The 16,503-nt window shown below is 48.7% G+C and overlaps 3 protein-coding genes across 3 annotated transcripts; 2 read left to right on the forward strand and 1 right to left on the reverse strand.

Moving 5' to 3' along the window:
* The first annotated feature begins 903 nt into the window (after nt 1–903).
* Nucleotides 904–5,195, forward strand: LRRC59 (leucine rich repeat containing 59). Its single transcript, XM_054278947.1, has 7 exons — nt 904–1,103; nt 1,450–1,509; nt 2,028–2,186; nt 2,492–2,596; nt 3,173–3,245; nt 3,674–3,847; nt 4,393–5,195. Exons 1-7 carry the CDS (start codon nt 999–1,001, stop codon nt 4,635–4,637), a joined length of 921 nt encoding a protein of 306 aa, XP_054134922.1. The 5' UTR covers nt 904–998; the 3' UTR covers nt 4,638–5,195.
* A 1,459-nt stretch (nt 5,196–6,654) lies between these two features.
* Nucleotides 6,655–11,608, reverse strand: EME1 (essential meiotic structure-specific endonuclease 1). The gene is made up of 8 exons (XM_054278946.1): nt 10,945–11,608; nt 10,734–10,861; nt 10,469–10,561; nt 9,992–10,113; nt 9,665–9,797; nt 9,039–9,154; nt 7,810–7,999; nt 6,655–7,071 (listed from the first exon to the last, which is right to left on the reverse strand). Exons 1-8 carry the CDS (start codon nt 11,606–11,608, stop codon nt 6,895–6,897), a joined length of 1,623 nt encoding a protein of 540 aa, XP_054134921.1. The 3' UTR covers nt 6,655–6,894.
* A 160-nt stretch (nt 11,609–11,768) lies between these two features.
* Nucleotides 11,769–15,895, forward strand: MRPL27 (mitochondrial ribosomal protein L27). Its single transcript, XM_054278937.1, has 4 exons — nt 11,769–11,832; nt 13,296–13,418; nt 14,324–14,391; nt 15,492–15,895. Exons 1-4 carry the CDS (start codon nt 11,811–11,813, stop codon nt 15,696–15,698), a joined length of 420 nt encoding a protein of 139 aa, XP_054134912.1. The 5' UTR covers nt 11,769–11,810; the 3' UTR covers nt 15,699–15,895.
* The last annotated feature ends 608 nt before the right edge of the window (nt 15,896–16,503 follow it).

Consider the following 16,503-nt stretch of genomic DNA (forward strand, 5'->3'; position numbering starts at 1 on the left):
CAAACCCAGAGCAGAGGTATTTGATTTCACCTATTTACAGTTCTGCACTGGACAAATCCACAAAGCCAGCATGACAGCTGTCAAAACTTTTGACTACTTACATATTTTAGCAACAAGAGGCATTAATGTTCATTGGCTACAAGTTACCTAGTTCTCATATCAATTAGTATTCTATCTGCCATTGTTTAATGATTCTTTTGCTTCCCATGCTAATTAGTCCAGTCTTAGTCTTTCTCCTCTTTTGGGTTGGTGGGTTTCCTGGGTCTGTGACCATGAGCAGGTGGTCACAATCTGCCCCTGACAAAACTACATTTTACCTGCTTGGAGCTGATTCAACCCAATTGCTGAGTTAGCTTTATTAGTTTCTTCCTTATCTTCGGGATTCTTCCTAATGTCCTTGTAAGTCATAAATCCTGCATTCCTTGTTCCCGCTCTCAGTAGCACATCCTTCTTCCAAGCTTTGTTAACCTCTCATTAAGTCTGAGATCATCGGATCAAGCCTTAAACCTTAACAAGACAATTCTACCAACAAGTAATTCGTCTTTCTAAGACAGCGCTTAGAGCCTATTAGCCGCTCTCTGCTCGGGGACTAAACCTCATTTCTTTTTGCTTATGTTTGAAAGCACGCAGAGATCAAACACCAGATCACATCCTCTCTTAGGGCAACGTGTCGGTGTTCGGCGGCGGCGCGTGTGCGGGCGGTGCGGCCCCGCTCCGGGCCGGCAGGGGCGCGCTCGGCCCCGCGGCGGCGGCTGCCGGGCCCCGCGCGGACGTGGCCGCGGAAGTGGCTGGCGGGGCCGGGCCGTGCCACGCCGGGACGGGCCGGGCCGGGCTGTGCTGAGCTGGGCCGGGCTGTGCTGTGCTGGGCTGGGCTGGGCTGAGCTGGGTTGTGCTGTGCTGAGCTGAGCTGTGCTGAGCTGTGCTGAGCCGCTCCGAGCCGAGCCGCCCTGTCTCCCCGTGCCGAGCCGCATCTCCCGGGGGCAGCCGCCGACGGAGCCATGTCGCGGGGCAGCGGGAAGGGGCTCAGCCTGAAGGACAAGCTGGACGGGAACGAGCTGGACCTGAGCCTCTGCGACCTGAATGAAGTGCCGGTGCGGGAGCTGGTGAGTCTCCGGCCGCAGGGGCCCCGGCGGGGGTGGGGAGCGGCTCCCGGCCCCCGGGAAGGGGCAGCGTAGGGCAGCCGGGTGTGCTGGGGGCTTGTGAGCTGGCCTGCAGGTATTTAAAGCAGTGAGGTTCTGTGTCCCGCGGGCCCGGCAGCCGCTAGTTACTGCTGTCCTGGGATAAGAACCTTTTTGACACAGAGATGGATCCGGAGATGACGTGACCATGGAGCAGCCGCGGGGGATGGATGGACTGACGCGGGAGAAACCGCAGAGGCCGAAGCAGAACAGGTGTCAGAGGGGGTCGGGTGAATGTCCATGTTCATTCAGTGCCTTATTTGTCTTTCAGGCCGCTCTTCCGAAAGCTACTGTCTTGGATTTGTCCTGTAACAACCTCGTTTCCTTGCCGGTAAGGTGCTAGAGAGCCTCCGTGGAGATCAGTCTGCTGGGAAATATTTGGAAAGATAGCTGGTGCTTCAGTAGAGGCTCACCAGGCACTGTGGAACTGGCACTTGCGCTGCCCTGGGGTGGCCAAATGACTCAGTTGTCAGTGACAGGTCAGTGCTGGCGGTGGATTTGGCTGAGGCAGGAGAGAGTACAGGGTTGAACTGTGTGAAGATTGCAGTACATTCCTTCCAGAGTGTCCCCAGGTGAATACAGAGGAGTTTCATCAGCAGTGGAGACTTGGGTTTGTTCCTGTCATATTGTCATCCATAACCTTCTCGGTCTGTCTTATCTGTCCCACTGTGTCTCACCTCCATCTTCCAAGGCAGAGGAGGAGAGGGATTTTCCTCCATCACAGTCCTGTAGCAAGTCAAGGATTTGTGCCTGATTTGAGGTGCAGGCTGTCTCCACATACTTCCCACTTAGGTTCTTCCATAAGGGTGCTGACCAGCTTTCTCTGGCTTTTCTTTGTTTGGGTTTTAGTCAGACTTCTGCAGTTTGATGCATCTGGTGAAACTGGATTTGAGTAAAAATCGGTTGCAACAGCTGCCCTTCGACTTTGGCCGCCTGGTGAATCTGCAGCACTTGGACCTCCTGAACAACCGCTTGGTCACCCTGCCAGTCAGCTTTGCACAGCTCAAGGTAAAACTGTTTGCTGGGCAGTTACGTAAAGCTTTGGGATGCAGCCCAGGGTCTTGTGATCCTGCTCAAGTTGATTTCTCTGGTAAAGCATCCATCCTGCTGACTACCCATTTCAAAATTCAGCTGGGTCTGCACTGCAGCCCCGTAAAAATCCTCTCAGTCTATTGAAAACATCTCTGCTCATCTTCTCTACCTGTTTCATTAATGTGAAAACTAAGCAGTTCTTTCCTTCTGCTTTGGATCTCTTAATTAATTCCAAGACTGCTGTGCTCTTACAGCCTCCCCTTTGTTGTGCCTTTTTGCAGAACCTGAAGTGGCTGGATCTGAAGGACAATCCCCTGGATCCTGTCCTGGCAAAAGTAGCAGGAGACTGTCTGGATGAGAAGCAGTGTAAGCAGGCTGCTGTCAAGGTAAGGAGTCTCGTTTTATTCTAATTTATTTTTTTCCTTTCGTGGCTTTGCCAGTGATTCTTCCTCTGTTTGCTTAGCAAGCTGGGCAGCAGCTGCAGGACCCTGAAGTTTCTTCAGGGAGTGAGGTGCAGGTCCACTGCACTGACTCCCCTACTGCTGTGTCTGTGGAGAGCAAACACCTGACTGAGGAGGATGCTTCTCTATTTGTGGAGTTAAGAGAGGATTAAATGCTGGTTGCCAAGAAAGGAGGCATAATCAGACATAGTAATCCATGCTTGTGCTGATAGTACAAAAACCTCTGGAGAAGTTTTGGCAAACATAAATAGAAATGTTCTGTGATCCCCTGAATCACTGAGCACCAGTTTGCCATGTTTGTTTTTAATGCGAAGATTTGTTTTTTAACAGAGACTCACATAAGTTGTGAGTTCTTTTCAGAGCCATAGCTGTAGGGATAGGTGAGGGTGGAGGGTCAGCCCCAGCTGCCTGTCCTCAGCCACGCTCCATCTGTTGTGTTCTGAACTGACTGTGCTAGTAGGCTTCTGCACAGCCCTCAGGTTGTTTTCTTGGCTATTTCAGGTACTGCAGCACATGAAAGCAATCCAGTCTGAGCAAGATCAACAACGGCAGCGGAAACTCCAGGCAGAGAGAGGTAGGGACAAAGAGCCCCCACGCGCTGTCTGCTGAGGACTGCTCTTGGTCTGTCTAACACACCCAAACATTCTGATCACCATCTAATAAATTGTCATCTAACACGTACTTGTAGCCACCTAAACCCAAAGTACTCAGGGAATAGTAGGGTAAAAGGGCTGGAGGGAGAAATATAGCAGGGGGGTAGTGTATGTGATTTCTTGGCCTGAGGAATAGTTAAATCTCTAGAAGGAATGTGCTATAGGTTACCTATAAACCATGAAAGAAAAGCACAGCAAAATGCAAGGTATGTAATACTAAATAAAATGATAATAAAAGAGGATAGTTGTTTAATTGGTTTCCTCATTCCAGTTGGGATAGTAAGGTAATAAGGAAAATGGCAGTGACAACACTTTGCATAAAAAGGAAAAACTTGCTGTTAACCCCCAGAAATGGAGAAGAAGCGTGAAGCAGAACAGCGAGCAAAGGAGGCTCTGGAGAGAGAACTGCGGAAGCGAGAGAAGGCAGAGGAGAAGGAGCGCAGAAGGCGAGAGTACGATGCTCAGAAAGCTGCAAAACAGGAGATGGAAAAGAAAACTAAAAAGGAAACAGTGCACACCCGAAGTAAGTAGTGTCTGTTTTGGGTGGGATTGTGTCAGGTTTCATTGTCATTAGATTGTGATGCTGCCAGAATTGCTTTCATGCAGCCCAGGTACTGGGGGACTGGAAGATGGTGGGAGAGGGTAGAGTGGAACTTACAGGAGTTCTCATAAACTCTGCTGCTGTGCCCTTTCCCCCTTTTCCTGTGTTACCATGATCTGTAAAGCTGCAAGTCATGAAGTTCTCCAGCTGTTCCTAGTGAGAACTTCCCTTCACTCATTTTTTTCTTAAGTCTACTTAGCTACATCTGCTTAATCAGATCTTGTGCAACACAGAGGTGCTTTACACCTCCTTCACTGCTGCCCATGAAACTGGATCTGAAACTTTTCATTCTAAGCAGTTACATCCTGCACATCTACTTATTTATCAGAGCTAAGTGATGAAAATTCACAACAAAAGCCAACTGCAGCAGAGGATTAAGTATCTTACCTGAACAGTTAGTTTGTGAGCATAGCCTGTTGTCGCTGATTCCTTGCTCACATTGTGTCCTGTTCACGTTCTCACTGCAGAGCCGGCCTCCAGCTCCCGTCCCCCGCAGCCTGCCCGGCACAAGGCCTCGTGGTCGCGGTCAGTGCTGAGAGTGCTGCTCCTTGTGCTCTTCTGCATCCTCTGTACCCTGGCTGCCTGCAAGCTGACGGAGCTGCAGCATCAACCTCTGTGCGTCAGCGTCAACACCCTCTACGAGGACGTGGTGGCTGCTCTGCAGAACCACAAAACCCTGCAGAACATGCTCCAGCACAACTCGCACCAGTGATTGTCCTGGGTGGGCGCTTGCTTCATCAGCATCTCCTTCCACCATCTACGCAGCCAGAATTCCTATGGAATTGTGTTCTGATGAAACTGCTTTGAACCAGTCAGCGTTAGTTTGCTGGTCCACTCCACAGAGCAGAGCTATTGTTCAAACTGTCTTTGTTGTGCATGTCTCTCAGTTGGCCTGTAACTCCCATTATTTGTGCACATTAACCTAAACTTGTTACCACTCCTTGCTTCCAAGTTGTGTCCACCAGGATCGTGAGGCACAGGAAGCTGACAGTCTATAGGAATGGGAACAAGCAGCCCTCACATCATCTGGGTGAGACAGCTGTAGCTCTGAGCTAGAGGTGGAAGGTTTTTAATACATATCCATTCCTTGCTCTCATTTCTGTTTGTGCTAAAAATGGTGGTATGGCTGTATGGGAATAATACAATAAGGCCACACTCCAGGACCAATTACAGGCATGTGGGATGGCTGTGCATCCTTGTGTTGGAGCAAAGAGGCTGATGTGCTATTGAAAGAAGCTGAAAATTTTCAATACAATAGTTTTCATGGCAATTTGTCTGAACTGGATGTTTATGTTATTAACATAGTTTTCATTTTAATTAGGCCTTTTAGGAACAGTCACAAATGATTGCCAAGTACATGGGAGTGATTCCTGCCTGCTGCAGCTGCAGAAGCAGCACTGGGCGGCGCTGTGGGAGCACTGCTGGCAGGAATGGGAAGCCTCGGGGCTGGGGAAAGGCCGGGAGGTTTGGTAGTTTGCATCTCAAAAGGAAAACTCACCTCTGCAATGGTCTGTGAATTATTTCGAATTTCCTTAAAAATTATTTCAAATTCGTTTTAAAATTTCCTTAACTCCCATCGAGCAGAAGTTTTTCATATCATTAAGAGCTTTGTGAGTTCTTAAAATGAAGTGCAAGTTTCAGAGAATATCTGTGCTACAAACTCCACTGAGACATTCTACACTGGTGTCCAGAATCATTCCCTCTTCTCACACCTATCACAGCATTAAACCCTCATCTTTCTGTAACCCAATGATAAGATTGTGGTTCCCTGAATATGGCCCAGGAGAGAGCAGCAGCACAAGTGTCAGATTAAAGGAAGGAAGGGGTGCCTCTGCCTCAGGAGGGTGCATGTTCTCAAAGCTTCCTTCAAACACCTTTAAGCTTTGCTTTGGGTGCCTAGCTCATCCCATTCTTTAAAAGATCCTTACCCTCTATCCCAGAATGTTCAGGAAAATTACAAACAGCATCTAAAGCAATGATTCGTCCATGCAGCCCTTCCTGCCAACATCCAGATGAGTGCTACATAGGTTGGTGAGCATGGGCTTGTACAATTTATAGATTGGGGTTAGCAGCACTTCTGGTCGGGCCAGGGCTCCAGCTGGGTGCCTAGAACAAGCAGGGCAGGTAGGGATTTTTCCACTGGAGACAGCAGGGTTCCAAAGAGTTAACTTCCACCCATGGGATGCAGTTTAATTCTCAGCAATGCTGTTACAAAAACCCTCAACTGTCCTTGTGTGCACACAAGTGCTGATGGCTGCATGGACAGGCCGTGGTCCCCAATCTAATTAAAAGGAAGCTTTTTCTGCCAACTGTTTAGACCTCATAATTCCAGCACATATAATCAGATTTCAAGACCTTCTGTAGATTAGGCTGTCTGGAGACTGAATCAGAGCACTCTAAACTTGTATCTGAAAATTAATCTTACTCATTCCCATCTGCTACAGCGGAACAATGAGAGGCTATTTGCAAGGTAAAGTTCTTTCACCTCGCTAGAGCAGGTGCTGGGGGCAGCACCATGTTGCTCCAGCTTCAGGATTTGTCCCAAAGGAGGGAGAAGGTGAGTCCTTGCAGTTCAGGAGAGCAACAGGAAGCATTCCTTTTAACAGAGGACACACCTGTCTATATTCAAGACGCCATGTTAAGAAGCAAAGGTTATTCTTCAAAATTATTTATTTTATAGAAAGACAAATAAAACAACATCAGTACTATAAGCTGTGTGCAACTCACCACCTTTCTTGTGTAAACTCCTGCTATTCAGCAACTTTATCCAACTTTTTTCCTTCTACAATAAAGTCTTAATGTGTTTCAAGTCTTTAAACAGGGATCATTGAGTGTTATCTAAGCACTTCTTCACAGAAGAAAACTGAAAACTTGACCAGACAAATGGTAAAAACCCTTATTCCCTGGAGCTACCCAGTGAAATCCAAAATGGAACACTTAACTGAACAGTACAACCCTTTTTCCCTGTGCTAGCCAGTGAAATCCAGGCAGAGGTCGGGGTTGTGGGAAGTCATGTGCAGGTAGATGCGGCGGGACAGCTCGGGCCCGATGCGGCGGGCGGTGGCCGTGACGCCCTCGCCGCGGTGCACGGCGATGTTGGCCAGCATGTTCTCCCGCTCCTGCTCCGAGGAGCACCGCTCATAGGCCTGCAAGCAACAACAATGGCATCACCCACTTGCATCCATTGCTCAGAAAACCAATCAAAGCTGTGCACCTGTACCTGCTCTGCCCTTCCACAATGTCCACTCATTTTTCACTTGGTCTCTGCCCAAGTCCCATCTGTGAGCTTGGAGAGTGAAGCCAGTGCTGCTCCCTCAGTGGGAGGCCAAGGATTCGGTTCCTTCGCTAACTTACTGAACCGCTCATGCAGAATCACTGTGTCTAATTTAATACTGATTAAATTATTTCTTCCACTCCCTGGCTGCCTGCACACAGTGCTGGGTTGTGGAGAGTTTTGTCAAAGAGTGGCTTGAGGAGAGAGGACACAGCCGAATTGATTTGGTAGAGATGTCCTAACTAGGGCAGAGGCCTTTTTGCAGGCAGGGTGTCTGTTGAGAAAGTAGCAGGCTAAAGAATGGAAAAGTACAAGACAGTGGTTAATTCCAAATCTTGCACTTGCAAAGATAACGTGTCCTTGGGCCTAGCGGAGGATGATAAAGAAATGGACAGCAAGGTGTGAGAAGTAGAGAACGTGGGCCCAAAGGAATGTGGATGAGTTAATGGTATAGTTTAACCAATAGATTGCTTGGCTTACAGAATATTCATGAGCTTATTATTTGCTGTATAAGTGTTTGATGCTTTCTTTAATAAACTGGGCCTGTGATGAACCACCTGGTGTCCTGGTCCCCTTCCTACGACACTGGGTATCCCTGAGGCATCCTCACCTGGATCAGAAGCTGAGGAGAAGGGTAGGCAGACACAATAGCCTCAGCCATCTCGGAGCTGACACGGTTAAATTGCTGTATCTGCCTCTTCCAAACTTTCAAGAGACCCTTTCCAGAAGGATCCACCTTCACCCCTCTGCAACAGTCCTTCTCCAAGTAGAAAGAGAACCCTGTGTTCTCTCGCTCTCGCCTAGGGAGAACAAGGAATGAGGAAGCAAATGAGACAATGAGGCTGTGAAGAAAATCCTGTCCCTGCCATCTGTTGTCACAGAGCCAGAGCGCCGTCCCTTACTCGAGCTGTCAGAGACACAACTGGCATCAAAGGAAACATGAATAATTTGACCCTGTTTTTGTTACATGCACTAACAATTTCTTTAAGACCCAGATTGCTCCTGAAATATAAACAATCCCATACTCAGCAGCAATCCTGACACAAGCCAACTTGCAGACAAAGTGGTAAACAAGAATTCACCTTCTGGCTGTCAACCATAACAAAGCACTTTTAGATGTCATTTTTAATGACAGCTCATCTCTTGTCATGGCTGACATGAAAATCCAGCAGCTGCTGTGACAGGAATGCCAGGATTGCGTGAGACTGTGCAAGATGGCTTTCTTAGCTATCACTGTGCAACGAGCTGCTGTCCTCCCTCATCAATGGAAAGAATCAAATGGTTCATTCTCAGGCATGTCTCTTCATTACACACTGAAGAAGAAAAGCTGGCACTCTAAGAGCCAACCCTACTCGCATTGCCTTCCCACTCCAAAAATCTGACTCAGAACAAGAGCTCTACTTGATGTCAAGGCTCCAGTGTGAGAGCTGAAGGTAGTGAGGCACCAGAATAAATTGCCCAAAGAAGCTGCAGATACTCCAGGAAGTTGCAGATAACCCATCCTTGGAAGCATTCAATGTCAGGTCAGATGGAGCACTCAGCAGCCCAGGGGAATGGAAGATGTCCCTGCCCATGGCAGGGGTTGGGTTAGAAGATCTTTAAGGTCCCCTCCAACCCAAACCAGCCTGTGACTATGAAACCAGGGTTTGTCCTGACCCCTCTCTGGCCAGGACATCAATTTCAAGAACAAGTCCTTTGTTGGAGGAGCTGCAAGAGCAGATGCTCTGCCACCTGCACCTTTAGGAGCCATTGTACCCTGTGTTGTACCTGCTATTCCTTCCCAGTAGCTCAAAGTGCAGCCTCTCCAAAGGCAGGACCAAATCTCCTCTGCTTACTCACTTGTATGGTGCTTCAGCCACAGCTTTGGTGAACATAGTGGCATATTCCCCAAGCTCCTCACTGCTCTCAAAAATGCTGATTTGGACTTGTGTGCTCAGCTGCAGATCCACCAGGGCCTGTATCACCAATGGGAACAACAAATGGCACAATCAGTCTTGCTGCATCAAATTCCATATTTGTCTGAAGCAGAAAAGGGTCACAAACGTCCTGCTGTAGGACAAGAACCTTCACTCTCCATTTTGGGAACAGTTAAGACACTGAAATATTTAGGGGCAGTCTGTCTCCTGACAGTTAATATCACCTCAGTGTCCTCTAAGCTGCCTCAGCTCCCCTGTGGCTGTTGTTATGAACAAGCCACCACCAGTGGCATTGGCCAATGGGCCATGAAGGGCAAGAGGTGCTGTGGCTGCCATCAGTGTCCAGGAGAATGAGACACATCAGTCTCTGTGGGAGCAGGCACATGACTGAGCAGTGGGAGCTGAACCCAGAGAGCTCTGTCCATAGACTGATGGACAAATGAATAAGGAAAGCCACGTACTCCCATGTACAAAATTGTGTGACTGGGTCAAATGTTCAAATACTGGGAGACAACAGATGATGGCTGCATGTGTTTTAAAAGCACTCACTTCTTTCACATCCATTCTGGATAAGTCCAAGCTAGAATCCTTAGCTTCCTTTTTTCTCCTTTCTCCCCGTTTCTCTTGATTCCCACTTGCTGCTGTCTGTCGCAGCCTTTGTTTGGGCTGAACTTGGAGAGACCTAGAAAGAGTCAAGTAAGACTGGGGTGGCAGTCTGGATGGACCTTTGCTTCTGTTTCTGTACAAAAAGTGGTGGAGCAGTTCTGGGAATACCTCTTGTACTCCAGTCTTTGCTAGAAGGAATTAACATAAACACCTATGGCATTTTTCAAGGCCAGAGAAAACACAGAAACATTTGGAGGGAAGAATTCTGACCTGAAATAATTTTCTACTCCAACTACTGCCAGAGCCAGAATTCTCCCAGGCATTTTCTCCATCATATGAGCCACATAGCTCTGCAGGGTCTCCTTCTGCCTCTCTGCACAGCCATCAGCGTTCTACAAAGATGGATGGGAAACATAAGGAGTTAAACAATGTTGAGGTATACAGAGAAGCACAGCAAATTTTTGCTCTGGTTGTAGGTCTGAAGAAAGAAGGAAAAAAAAAAATAAACTCACTTGATGTAACAATGTAACTCTTCAGAGGAATGTGTGAAAAATTTTAACTAGTGAAGAAAGCTTGTCAGAACTTTACATTATACAGCCCACTAATGGCTTCTACACCCAGATTTCTGTTTCAGTGAAACCCTGCATTCCTCCCACACCAAAACCTTCCTGCCACTAAGAGGGATGGCAAAACACTGGTTTTACATCAAGGCATGTTCAGGAACACAAAAGTCATAAGCATTCTCACTTGCTTGTAGCTGTGAGCCATGGACAAAAACTCCTCCAAGCCAAGCAGAACCAGAACATTTGGTTCTTCTGTCCATTCATCTCCTCCTCCCATCTGTTCAGATATGAAAACAAACAGGCCACAGTCTGTTTAGAATTCACTCAGACTCCCACTCAGATCTCTGAGCAGGGAAATTAGAGGGTGTTCACTTGGGTTGCTAAATACAATTACTACACAAATAACACATGAGGAAAAGGAGGAGATTATAAAAATTTTGCTCCCATACCTGTGATGTCACTGTCTTTCTCCTCCAGGTGATGCTGCAGGGAACAGCGTGGTTCTCAAACACACAGGAATAATTGGCAGCCTGCAAAGCACTAAGGATCTGCTCGCCACCTTCTACCTGTAAGATGACTGAAATCGATTCATGGGTCAGGCCTCCAGAGAGAGGAGACAACAGTCAGTACAAGGCAGCAGCAGGCTGTGAGGACAACTACCTGGATCCAGCACCACTGTTATGTATTTCTGGCACTCTCCTGGCCGCTGAGCTTTCAGCATCTTGGCAACGGCTCTCTTCCTCTCTTTCTCCTCCTCCTGCTTCCTCCTCTTTGCTTCTTGCTCTTTCCTTCTCTGCCATGCATTCTGGCAGATTGCCTCCCGTTCCTTCTGACTATATTGTCGCTTCTTGAGAGGGAGCGATGTTTCTGGCCTTTCTCTGCTTACCGGGGGGCTGCTAGGCCTGTCAGAGTCGACTGGCAAGGAGCACAAGGGGGATCTCTCAACCCTGCGTGTACCAGTCTCACTACCACAAGCTGCTTCTCCAGACGGCGTCAGGTCTTGCCGAAGCCCTTCGCTCCCAGGAGCCATCAGGTCACCACTAGCACAAATCCCAGATGCCTCTCCCTCATCATCAGCGCCCAGGCTGAAGGGCTCAGGCTCCGCTCCCACCCTCATCTTGACCCTCTCGTGCAAAGGGACGACGTCCATCCCCTCTTCGCTCCCGCTGCTCACCATCTTGACAACCTCTGCAACTTCAGGCTTAGGAGATGGCGACCGCGGGCGGCTCGGCTCGCCGAGGCATGGGGACGGCTGCAGCAGGTAGGCGAAGGAGGGCAGGTTCTCCTCCTCGCTGCTCTCAGACCCCAAGTCGCTCTCCGCCATCTCCCCCGTCCCCTCAGGGGCACCCGAGCCCGCCTGAGGGGAAAGCCCGCGCCGGCCGCTGGTTGGCCCGGAGGCGCGTGCAGTGGGCGGCGATTGGTCCGAACGCCAGCGAGAGCGCGCGCTGGGACCAATCGCCGCCCAGCGAGCGCGCGTGCGCGTCGCCTTCCCAGCGGGCGGAGGCGGGGAGAGCGGCGCCATCAAGATGGCGGCGCTGGGACGGCTGTGTGAGTGCGGACAGTGAGGGCAATGCGGGCAGTGCGGGCCGGTGTCAGCTCGTTACCTTCTGAGGGCGGGAGCGGCGGTCTGGCCTTGGAGCGGGAGCGGGAGGGATGAGCTCGGGACAAGGTGCCCCAGGGAGGTCACCCCGCGCGACATCGGGCCCCTGGTGGGATGTCACCACCGATAGCGCGAGGCCGGGGCTTTCGCCTTTGCTTGGAGCTGAGGCGGAGCTGTGGTGATGGCGATGGGCGGGTTTGTGTGTGTGAAACTGTAGCTATGCTTCGTCTTGTCTGATTTCCTATAAATCGTCAAGTCCCGAAGGCTTTACTTAGTGGGTCATGTCCTGAAATTAATGGGGGTTTGTACCCTTTCCTCAACAGTATTTCATAGAATTATGGACAAGTTTGAGTTGGAAGGAACCTTAAAAATCATCGTGTTCCAACTCCCTGCCGTGGGTAGAGATGCCTTCCATTAGAGCAGGTGCCCTATCCAGCCTGGGCTTGAACATTTCCAGTGGTGGGACATTTTCCATTTAACCTAATTAAATCATCAGTATCCGTGATGATTTAATTAGGTTAAACTAGTGGTTTTGCTCAGGTTAAGGAAACAAGATAACCTCCGTTCTGCACTAACCTGCTGCTTAACGGGCTAAATAGAGGGATTCAGAAAAATCAGGTTTGTCTCCTACCTGCATAAGAGGTGGTACTGAAGAGATTTTTAAGATAGTGATGCCTTGGGTTGGGGGGCAATTTAAAGATCACCCAGTTCCTACCCCCTGCCATGGGAAGGGACACCTTTCACTAGACCAGGTTGCTCCAAGCCCTGTTCAATCTTAAGCACTTCCCTGAAACTGGGAGGATTAATGAAAAAAACTGTGCTCCAGACTCCCTTTTTGCCACTCCCACGGCTCTGTATTCCTTCTTAGAGCCTTTAATCATAGAATTACAGAATCATTTTGTTGGAAAAGACCTCCAACAAGTCCAACCTTTATACTCCTTCTGGGTAGTCCTCAGACTGTTTCTGGCTGGTCATAGATGTTTATATATTTTCCAGACTTGGAGTCTGCTCATTTGTAAGATTTCAGGATGTAACTGTGCGAGTGAGTGAGTGCCATTTGGTTAAAGGGGAAACTGAAATCACAACCCATCTTTTCTCAAAGCACTGTAAGAGCAATCCACAGCAAGCAATGACACCTGTGCTGCATTTTACAAGAATGAAACAGAAATTTGTGCACATGATTTAACATGCTCGCTGAGAGTTTGATTCTTATCTGGGCAGCAGCAGCATTTGAGATGTGGCCTTTTTTCAAGGAACTTAGGCCATTTTGGTCTGATTTATCTTGGAAGTACTTTTTGTTTCTCCCAGGGCTTTCCTTTGCCTTTAATTTTAAAGCCTCTCTTCCTTTACATCTGACAGAAGGAATTATGTATGATAGTTTTTCCAGCTGATGTCCTTTCTCCTAACCTAGTTCTGACCACTCACCAGCCAAGCCTGGTTGCTGTCAGATGGGCTTCTAAGAAAAGTGGGGGCAGCTCGAAAAACCTGGGTGGCCGCAGCCCGGGGAAACGCTATGGCTTCAAAAAAGCCGAAGGTAGGTCTCAGTTATTTGCATTTCACTGGGCTGTTCACAGCTTCTCTCGCTGATGTGTGTCAGTGGTTGAGTGTTTCAGGAAGGGGTGGGCAGGGCACTTTTCAAGGAGAAAGAAGGGGAGGATCAGTGAAACCTCCTGAGCAAGGGTTGGTGGTGGGAGGGCAGGGTGAGTCAGCTCCCCCCACCACGAGCCAGCCAAAATTGCCTACAGAAAATGTACTTTGGTTCTGACTTGGCCTCTCCAGAGAGCCCAGGAGGAGGGAACTCTGTGAGACACCTCATAACTGCACTGCACTTTCCCCCCACACCGAGTGGAAAAACTGAGCATTTCCAGTGTTTACAAAGGAGAGAATTACCAAGCTTAGCAGAAGCCAAAGTGCAGATTCTTGCAGTTGAGTGCTTAATAATTACTAGCTTTGCTGATGGAAACATTTCAATGTAAATGGTGGGAGGTTTTCAATTTTTTTTCCCCTTATAGGTTTTTTCCTTCTTTTCTTGTAGTTTAGGTAATAAAGTTGTCTTTATGTTTAAGCTGGAGCCTGCTTTGCTTATTCCTGGTCACATCTCACAGCAGACACCAGGGAGAAGGTATTCTCATGGGGGCACTGGCTCTGTGCCAGACCCAAACCATGACAATGTAGTAAAACAAATGCCTTCAGCAGCCAGAAAATGCCTTGTACCCTAGGAGCAATCTTTTCAGAGATTTGACTTTTTGCCACGGTCTGTCCATTGCCCTTTTATTTCCTGCTAACATCATTTTCGCTCAGATGCTTTTAACAGTTCAAGTAATTTTTCCTTAGAAAATGCCTACAAAAGCTGGGATTTGTCAGTGCCAGAATCGTTTGTGTTCTGCCAGGGCTCTGGGAGCTCTCTCTCTGCAGCCTGGCTGTGTCCCTCTGTTGCAGGTGCCTTTGTCCACGCAGGGAACATTTTGGCCACGCAGCGCTTGATCCGCTGGCACCCCGGCGCCCACGTAAGGCTTTTCTCTCTCTTTGGGTCTCAGAGAACAGCACTCCCTGAAATAAACAGGGCCAGGAGACTTCTTCGCCTTTTTAATGCCTGTATTATAAGTGATCAGCTCAGGATTGGGCAGCTCGGCGGGGCTGCAGTCCCCGTCGTGTCTCCCAGGGCGACCCAGAGGAGGAGGATATGCGCAGCTCTGTCCACTAGGGGCAGAGCTGGGGGATCACGTCCTCATGGGAGCCTTTAGGGTGTGATGATCCCTTCGCTGTTACTGTTCCCGGCCTCTTCCCGCCTGCTCTCAGCGCCGGGGACGACTCCCATGGTCAGGGCGAGAGGCTCCTAAGGTGTTCCGCATCTCTGCAGGCTCAGCACTCGGCTCCTCACATCCAGACATCACTCCAGTCTCTCAACTCTTATTTGGCTCGTTGTTTTTGGGGTTTTCTCCGTGCGTTTGGAGTCGGGGTCCCACACAGCATTCTGGTCTTGGAGTCACTTTGCATAACCCCCCCTCACCTTCTCAGGTGTCTTCACTATTCTGGGAAAAGTACACCTTAGCCTCGGGCAAGGCTCTGCTAATACAAAAGGAGCGATTAGCCACAAGGACCCGTGATCACAATAACAAAACACGCAGAACTTTGGCAGGGACAGTGATCTGGCTGCCGTTTTGTAACTTTTTCTCACAAAAAAAATATTAACCGAATTTTTGTTCATAACGCTCCCCCCTGAGCCCCACACTCACTGCTCCTCTCTCTCAGTCTCATTCTCAAAGCTCATCCCTGTGTGGTGTGGTGGTGGTCACAGAGCCTGCTCAGAGCCTCACCTGTGTTTGTGGGACTCAGGGAAGGTGTGCAGTGATTGCTGTCCCAGAACACTTCTGTGACCTGACTGGGCACTTGTGCTTCAGGCTGGAATGGGTGTCTCATGTCTCATACTGAGCACCATTACCAACTGGTTGCTGGAAGCAAGTTGTGTGGTTTTATTTTTATTTTAAAAAATAAAGCAACAGATGCTGTTGAAGCCAGGATATCAAACAAGGCAGACCAAAGATCAGATCTGCTTTAGTTGTGGATGTCCAGCCTCTCCTTTCTAATGCTCCTCATCCTGTCCCAGGTGGGGATGGGCCGGAACAAGACCCTCTATGCCCTGGAGGATGGCATTGTGAGATACACCAAGGAGGTCTACGTGCCCCCACCCCGCAGCAGCGAGAGCAGGGATGTGATCTGCCAGCTGCCCAAAGGAGCAGTCCTTTATAAAACTTTCATCAGTGTTGTCCCCACCACAGAGGTAGGAAGCTTCAAACTCGTCAACATGCTGTGAACCTGCAGTGTCACCTGGGCATGGATGGGAAGGACAGACCACTACAGCTATACTGGCACCTGAGGACAAGAGTGGCTCTGAAGATACCACTCTAGGATTTGGTTTTGTTCCTGAAGTGCCTGTGATCTGTGTTCAGGCACTCAGATCACCTGCTGGCATTTTTATGAGTGTTTAATAAATGCTGTGGGGCAGCTGAAGGTCTTGGCTGCTCATGGAATGTGTTACCATGGCCATCTAGAATCGGGAGAGCCTGGTCTGTTGTGCCATTGGATGAATTCCCTGTACAATCACTCTTGTGTCATAATAATAATAATATAATTCCCTCTATTTTTGCTCATTTTTAGTCATTACTGTTCTATTTGTACCTTAATTCACAATACTACAGAACAGATTTCCACATGCACCTATGCTGTGTACCTGGAAGCTGGATTTTTTTGCTCTAGCTCACTCACCTCAATGCTTAACTTAAATATCTGAGTGTGCCATTCACTGGCCATGTGAGGCAAGTTCTCAGGCCTAATTCTAACTCATTGCTGAGTTCAGGGGGCCTGGCAAGATGCCCAAATCTGGACTAGGATTTGAAGCCTCAGCAGCTGGAGGTGTATGATAAAGCATTATCCAGGACACTCATCCTTTTGAGTCATTATGTGACATTTTTGTATTGCTCAAAATAAAGGAGCCCCAATGTGTTGTGCCCAAACTGATCTCATTTTATCTACAGGTTTGTAAACAACTTTAAACATTGACTCTGCAGTAGAAAACAAGTTATCAAAATCAGTAATGTAAGGACACTGGTGTTGACATT

This window comes from Melozone crissalis, unplaced genomic scaffold (assembly GCF_028551555.1).
Source record: "Melozone crissalis strain CALT ecotype California unplaced genomic scaffold, PUWL_Pcris_2 ptg000026l_1, whole genome shotgun sequence".
Lineage (NCBI taxonomy): Eukaryota > Metazoa > Chordata > Aves > Passeriformes > Passerellidae > Melozone > Melozone crissalis.

Bases quoted from the DNA above. Each gene is read 5' to 3' on its own strand.
- LRRC59 (XM_054278947.1), top strand. From the start codon at position 999: ATGTCGCGGGGCAGCGGGAAGGGGCTCAGCCTGAAGGACAAGCTGGAC. The intron at 2,187-2,491 runs GTAAAACTGTTT...GCCTTTTTGCAG, and splicing joins TCAGCTTTGCACAGCTCAAG to AACCTGAAGTGGCTGGATCT. The intron at 3,848-4,392 runs GTAAGTAGTGTC...TTCTCACTGCAG, and splicing joins GGAAACAGTGCACACCCGAA to AGCCGGCCTCCAGCTCCCGT.
- MRPL27 (XM_054278937.1), top strand. From the start codon at position 11,811: ATGGCGGCGCTGGGACGGCTGT. The intron at 13,419-14,323 runs GTAGGTCTCAGT...CCTCTGTTGCAG, and splicing joins TGGCTTCAAAAAAGCCGAAG to GTGCCTTTGTCCACGCAGGG. The intron at 14,392-15,491 runs GTAAGGCTTTTC...ATCCTGTCCCAG, and splicing joins GCTGGCACCCCGGCGCCCAC to GTGGGGATGGGCCGGAACAA.
- EME1 (XM_054278946.1), bottom strand. From the start codon at position 11,608: ATGGCGGAGAGCGACTTGGGGTCTGAGAGCAGCGAGGAGGAGAACCTG. The intron at 10,862-10,944 runs GTAGTTGTCCTC...AATCGATTTCAG, and splicing joins AACAGTGGTGCTGGATCCAG to TCATCTTACAGGTAGAAGGT. The intron at 9,798-9,991 runs GTCAGAATTCTT...GACTCTTTCTAG, and splicing joins GGAGTAGAAAATTATTTCAG to GTCTCTCCAAGTTCAGCCCA.